The sequence below is a fragment of the Grampus griseus genome (assembly GCF_964374135.1).
Source record: "Grampus griseus genome assembly, contig: HAP1_SCAFFOLD_299, whole genome shotgun sequence".
NCBI classification, from domain to species: Eukaryota; Metazoa; Chordata; class Mammalia; order Artiodactyla; family Delphinidae; genus Grampus; species Grampus griseus.
The window spans coordinates 260,413-267,949 of NW_028133156.1; the positions used below are offsets into that span (position 1 = coordinate 260,413).

The following is a 7,537-nucleotide window of genomic DNA, read 5'->3' on the forward strand; positions in this document are numbered from 1 at the left end:
TGTGAGCTTCTATACTATATTTTGAGGGCCCTGAGAACAAAGTCTATATATAAATCATACTCTTATCACAGTGCTTGACAAAAAGAGGCCACTCCATAAGTGTACCTTGAGTGGACAGGCTGTAGGAAGCCATTAAAAGTCTTCTGAGCAGAGACACAAGAATGAGACAGTGTCTTGACAAAGAGATGCCTCCTAAATGCTTGTGCTGTTGAATAGAGAATAAGTGATGCTCAACAAAGCTGTCTTTTACATCAGACATGAATTTGGGTCCCAGATCTATCACATACTCTCTGAACTTTGATTTCTTTATTTGTAAAATTAGTTATCACAATACTAACACATGTAGTTGTTTTATGGGCTAATTGATAAACAGTATGTAATCATTTAGCAAAAAGTAAGTGCTAGAATATAATTAGCACTCTATGCATGTTAGATGCTATTATCATTGTCTTTATTATTATTGTCGTTGCTGTCATTATAATCCTGATAGTTACTCAGGGAGACAAAAAGAAACCATGTAACCACATTCCCTTCAGTACAGATGCAAAAAAGAATAAGAAAGAACACACACTCTGTTCCCCTTTTCTCCCACCTAGGTAAACACAATTTTCTTTTTTCTATAATTCACATTTCATCAACTTTTTATTAAAGTTGTCGGCATACCTGGGCCATTATATAACTTTATGTCTCTCCTCTTCTTCTCAAATACTTGTTAAGAAACTTTCATTTTATGATATATCCAATTTGTAAAATACTGTCTATTCTAATTAATATATAATGTTACACTGCTAACCGTTTGTGGGAATATGAGAACTGACTATAATAGATATGTAGCACACTCCCTAGATAATTATGCAGAGGGAGTAAATACTCCCAATTAAATTCATAAACAAATTACATGTTCTTAAAATGTTTTATGACTAAATTCCAGTCTAGAACATTTCACTATACCTTAGAAGGTATGGATGGTAAAACAGAAATTATCTTATTGCTTTTAGTATACACAGATCATCTTCTCCTTCCAAATACATTTTTAATACATTTCTGTACTACCAAAATTCATTTTTAATCATGGTCTTTTGAATGCAAAATATACTTCCATAGAATTTATGTTATTTAATGATGACTGCATTTACAAAATGACTTACTAAAGCTGACTTAAATACATTTGGTAATTTTTTTGATCAAGTATTAATAATTCTACTACCCAGTTAGGGCATAGCCAAATTCAACTAGTTTACCAGAGCAGTCAAATGGTAGACATGGCTAAATAAACCTCACGTCCAATTCTGTATAATCCTTCCTTCTTGCCTTCCATACACTCTTTTTCTAACTACAAAGATAATACAGGTTCACTTTTTAAAACATATAATTTAGGGATTATACATATATATATATATATATATATTTGAAATCTACTTTTTCTATTTAATAGTATAGCATAAGCATGTACCCACATTGTTAAATACTCTTGTACAACATATATTTTAATGGCTTCATGTACTGTCATAGACAGTAATATATTTAACTACTTATCAATTATTGAAGATTTGTGTTGTTTACAATTTTCCACTATCACAGGTAAAGCTACAATCACGTTCATCTTTTAAATATAATGAATATTTAGACTTTATATTTACACAAACACATAGTCCGTGGTGCCCTCAAAAGTTGTGCCCCATCCTGAATCTTAACCCATGTGGTAAAGCTAAGAGCTCAAAAGAAAAAAAGACCAGGGTGCTTGCTATTCCTTAATCTGCCCTTAAATTGGACAGACACCTCCAATTCTCTGATGACAGCCTCCTCACCTGTAAAAATGAGGGCACTGAACTAGGTCATAAATAAGTTTTCTTATACATTCTAGAATAAAATGATTAAGAATGCCTTAAACTCAAAGAAGAAAAGGGACTAACTGGCCAGATGCTTTGGTCTCCAGTGATTCTACTTTCAGAGAAGTCAGTGCTCTCTCCCCTCCTCAAGGATAATGGAGAAGAAGGGACATGCAGATGAGAGAAAGCAGGACAGGAAAGAGGAAAGAGCTCCAATGTCAGGTTAAACAATAACAACTTTGGAGAAGCTTCAATAGTGAAAGCAGAGGAAGAAGTGGAATGGATAAAGATGAAAATCAATGGAAGATGCTTTCAAAGGGCATTATTCCAGGTCCACCAAGAAGTAGACAATAAGAGGTTTCAATAAGTAAGAGATTTATTAGGGGAAAGGCGTGTGAAGGAAATAGCAAGGGAGCTAAGAGAGGCTGAGAAAGCCATCAGACTGCAATGCAGGTCAGAAATGGGGTAAAAGAGAAAGAGAAGAAAGAAGAATGCTGGTGGCAGAATCCCTTGATAGCAAGGCTGTCAGGGAGTCCTGAGCCAGAGTCTCCCATCAGAGGAGTCCCATGCCTCCCAGTAATGGGCCTCATTTAGTACCCTTGCTGCATTTAGTTACTGACTGGGAGCATCTATGGGAAGCATGGCCTTGATACAAACAGGGTGATGGATTTCAAAACACAGTGGAGCACCTTATCAATGACACTCCCCACAGTTGATGATCTGAAAGACTCACTTTCATGGCTGTCACACACTGGATACCAGTATTTAAAGCAAATCCCAGGTTAGAACCACTGTTCTATAAAATGGTGATAAAATTGTATGCTTATTTGATTTTCTGCCAACACACAAAAGAATAGACACTATCTGATTCCATTTATATCAAGTTCAAAACCAAACTAATCAATGATGATAGATATCAGAAAGTGGTTGCTTCTAGGGGGGTATGGTAAAAATTGAGCACAGAAAACTTCAGTATCAAATAATGGAGATAAAAGCATGAAAGTTGAAGATTGCCAGTAAAGAGAATTACCCAAATAGCCATCGGTTTGTTTCTTACAAACTTACTCTAGGAGCTTCTGTGCATCATAGTATCCAATTGGATGAACAGGAATACTTGGAAGACCAACAGCCTCTGCGATTTCACATCTATAAGCATATTCTGAAAAAAAGTTGAACATACTTCTAATAAAAATGGAGTCCCTTTCAAAATGTTCTCTGTAAATCAGATTAAACACATTCTTAAATTGCATCTACTAGAACTGTTACAATTAGAAAGACAGTTTCAAATGTTAGCGAAAATGTGGAGCAACTGAAACTCTCATACATTCTTGTAAGAGTGTATAATTAGAGAGTCACTTTAAATAACTTCTTTGAAAAATAATGTTATGCAGAATTATGCCCTATGGCAGAACAATTACACTCCTAGGTATTTACCCAAGAAAGATGGAAACATATGCCCACAAAAAGACCTGCACAAAATTGCTCATAGCAGCTGAATCTAGGTAGCCCATATGGGACACAGTCCAGCTGTTTGTAAATAGGAGAATGAATAAGCAATTTGTAGAACAGTCCCATAATAGAATTCTACTCAGCAAGTAAAGGGAAGAAACTATTAACACACACAATAACATGACTAATCTCTAATCGTTGTACTGAGTGAGAGCAGCAAGGCAAATGATGAGGGAAAATCATAAATTTTTCTATGACCGGGAAATCAAACTAAGAAAGGAAAAAAATAATATGCCCGCTTTGTGGTAGGCCTTTCCCAATGTTCAGTGTGCATCTGTATTGTACATTAACCAGACCTCCTCAAACAGGAGGATGTAATCACCTTTAAGAAAAATGGTTGCTTTATTCAGACAATTTTCAGGTTATTTTAGTTTCTTTTTATCCCATACAGGGAGTTGTATTGACCAAAACATCTTTGATCAACTTTATGTAGAATGCTAACCTGTCAATACAACACAGAAATTCTTTGTCTCAGAAATGTATAAAATTGCATCTCTAACTCCTGACCAATGAAACAGTTCTCACAGCTTCTGCAAATCTGTTCCCTGGGTTATAATCCTCAGTTTGACTCAAATAAAATTCTCTTTTCTTTCTTCTTAGCTTGACTGTTATTTGATTTTACACCAGCACACAAAAGAATAGTTACTATCTGATTCCATTTATATGAAGTTCAAAACCAAACTAATCAATGATGACAGATATCAGAAAGTGGTTGCTTCTAGGGGAATATGGTAAAAATTGACCAGAAAGGGGCACCAGAGAACTTTCTGGAGTCATAGAAATGTCCTATATCTTATTTTGAGTGATATAGATACATGTAATTTAAAAAAATTATTGAATTAACTCAAGACCTGTGCGTTTTGTTACATGTAAACTCTACCTCAAAATAAAAACACATTTTCTGTCATTTCTTCAGATTTAAGAAAAATAAGAGCTATTTTTCCTTTTTTTTTCTTCAAAGTTTTAAATTATAAGAGCTTTAGGGGATTGCAAAAGCTATTCTTTTTATAGTAAAATGACATAATAATATGTTGCATGGGATTTGTTTTAAAATTCTTTAGGGTAATAATGCAAAAGGAAAGACGAAGAGATAAAATAAGATTGACAAAGTGGTGACAATTTTCTCTATTTTTTTGTATGTTAGAACTATTCCATAATAAAAACTAAAATTAAAAGGAAAAGAAAAAAATAGGGCACAAAAGGGAATTCAACAAATGCAAGCCTCACAGGGATAACATGATTTTTCTTTCTACAATGTCATCTTTTAAATTTGAGGATAATAAACAGAAATAGTCCAGTTAATCTTATTTTATGTTCACATGTTTTTTTTGTGTGTGTGGTATGCGGGCCTCTCACTGCTGTGGCCTCTCCCGTTGCGGAGCACAGGCTCCGGACGTGCAGGCTCAGCGGCCATGGCTCACGGGCCCAGCCCCTCCACGGCATGTGGGATCTTCCCGGACCGGGGCACGAACCCGTGTCCCCTGCATCAGCAGGAGGTACAATTTTAACTTTATATAACCAACAGAGCTTGGGAGAAGTTGCATTTTTCAAAGCTTGGGAATAAAAAGGCTAAGTAAGTAAAGTTCAGGTAGACTTAAGTGATTTTACTATAGGATAGTATGTATTGCTTTACAAAAATCTATGATAATGTACTATATTCCAAGATTTACGAAGCCAAAATGCATAAACTTTAAAGGAGTTTACAATTTGGTAGAAAAACCAGATGAAATATAAATATGGAAATGCCATGGATACTTGGTAACCTATTTTATCCAAGGTACACACCTTAGTTAGTTTTAAACCACACAAATTAAGTGATCACAGATTTTTGTAAATGTCATCAACTAGCTGAGTACATTCAAAATAAATTAGCTCCCTTTGTTAATGATCTACTGTTTTACAGCAGAGCATTTCAGCATAAGACAAACATGTGGACTCCGGAGCCAGACCATCTGAATTTGAATCCCCACTCCTCATTTAGTGGTGTGATGGTCTAGGGCAGAGTTTGCTTACTTCTAGTCTCGCTTCCCTCCTCTATCAAGTAGAGATAATAACATAACAAAGCTTATAGGGTTGTTAAGGCATGTAAGAGCTAGCATTTAGGAAATACTCCTTGAAAGTGATCACTATTATCTTTATACAGCAATGATACAATAAGCATTTTCTAGGCTCTAAATTCTAAATGTCATTTCAGGGATTTATAGAACTTCTTTTGTTCTACTATCCCTTATTTACAACTAGAAATTTTAAAAACTGTGAAATCCATTAATTGGGGGGAATTTACTTGTCAACAAAACATGATCTGATGTAAACTAATTTGGAAGCAAGATCTGACTTGAATAGACAGACTATATTACTTACATTCCTCTGCTTAATATGATTATTCATACATTTTACTGCAAAAATATTTACATGCTTGCTTCCCATTTTATGTTCCAGCCTCCTATGTGAATGTTATGCAAGAAATGGTATATGCACCATATTACTTTTAAATATCTGAAAATGTCTGCATTTCAAAACCTATCAGATCCGAGGATTCCAAATAAGGGATAAGGGACCCGAACCAACAATTTTCTGAGTTCAAATTCCTTTATTCTTAGACACAAAGAGAACGAGAAAAAGACATACTTTATCCATGTGTCAAAGGAAATCCTTTGGTAAAATCACTTTACAATGTTAAGGTTTTTGTGATGATTAAGGCCTGGTCACTCACCATTTGCTGGGTAGCCAGGTGTGAGAGGGTCCCCTGCACCATTAAGATTTAAGATATTTCCACGCTGAACACCACCTCCAGGAAGATTCCAACCACCTGGATAGGACTCCACCCCGGGAGCAAAGTAATCAGCAGGATCTGAGTACAAAATGATCCCTTTGGCCCCAGCCAGCTGGGCATTTTTAACCTGGAATAGACAGTCTTTCATATTTTAGGTTGGTAACTCAAAATTACTCTTAAATAAGTAGCTAAACTTTATCTTCAATCTTTTATCCTTAGACTTAAAACAAGGGACATCTCACAGAGAGTTGGCTTTTTCTTTTTCCTACTGCAAGCTCTAAAAATGAGTTTCCAGGGCTGAATCAGCCCTCAGAGCAGCAGATTTTAAAAATGTACATATTAGTGGTAGTGAGTATGTGCTACTTCCTTCCTCTAGTCTAGAAGCACAATAAGCAAGTAGACCCCACAGACTAGACTCCCATTTCTTCTATGGTTGAGAGGGAATATTTCTGAAATTTAGTTTCCCACAAAAAAGGAAAAAATATTAGCAAATCAAGCCAAATTAAGTGATAGTAACTTTCAAAACTGCTGTGTATAAATTGGTTTCTCTCATTACCTATAATAAGAATACTAAAATTTAATTTAGTAAATATTTTCAAAGGTAACATTTAAAACAAAGATACTGACGGTTAACAACAAATCAAATGCATGCTTCTTTGTAGACCACAGGCATAATGTGTAGGTATGGAAAAAACCTGTTCTGTTTCCCTGAACTTCTACCCTGGCCGAATTCAAATGACCCAGTTTAAAACCCCTGTATATAAGCTAGAAAATGTATCTTCCCTATTAGGTGGGCTGGTACAGAGTATGAGAAGATCACAGTCCTCCAAAAGTTTTAAGGATGTGGTTCTACCCATGTAAGATACAATATAACTTTTTATTTTTGTGGAAAAGAAAAAAAGATTATTTTTTACCTTATTTCCTCTGAAAATTTTCCCATATCTGGCAATCAGAATCTTCCCAGAGCAATTAATTTTCATGTCCCGCTCTAGTTTAAAGAAGTCTTCAGTTCGTGCGTAGTTAGCATAGACTAGGTCACCCTGTTGAGATCATGGATGACTTACTACAAGTAAGATTTAATAAAAGAGGTTTTTCTGCGTGAAGACTGTTTCACATCTTTGAAAGAGGTAAGAGACAAGAGTATGCAAGAGGGTCAGAAAAGCATGAGCCTCAGGTAAGAGATTCAACAGAGAAATGAACTTGAATTAAGAAGGCAATTACCTGGGTAGAGACTTATGAGTTAACTATTAAGTTCTGTTTATGTTGATGTCTCCTGTAAAGTGACCATAAAACTATAGAAGTGTTCGTCAGGAAAATACACATAAATATACACACTGCAATTTGGCAGAGGTCAGATATCCGAGGTGAAAAAGCCCTAGATGAGAGCTGTATTCTCTTTGAAGTATATTCACAATGGGTCTTCACA

General features: G+C 35.3%; 1 protein-coding gene across 1 annotated transcript in view; it reads right to left on the reverse strand.

The window, feature by feature from the left end:
* Window positions 1-7,118, reverse strand: part of LOC309817810 (glutamate carboxypeptidase 2-like) — a 37,886-nt gene extending 30,768 nt beyond the window's left edge. Inside the window, exons 1-3 of the mRNA XM_082682096.1 lie at window positions 7,026-7,118; window positions 6,052-6,238; window positions 2,895-2,988 (exon numbers count right to left, since the gene is read on the reverse strand). Coding sequence (XP_082538222.1) covers window positions 2,895-2,988; window positions 6,052-6,238; window positions 7,026-7,091 — 347 coding nt within the window. The 5' untranslated portion in view covers window positions 7,092-7,118. The remainder of the gene's footprint in view (window positions 1-2,894; window positions 2,989-6,051; window positions 6,239-7,025) is intronic.
* Between the last annotated feature and the right edge of the window lie 419 nt (window positions 7,119-7,537).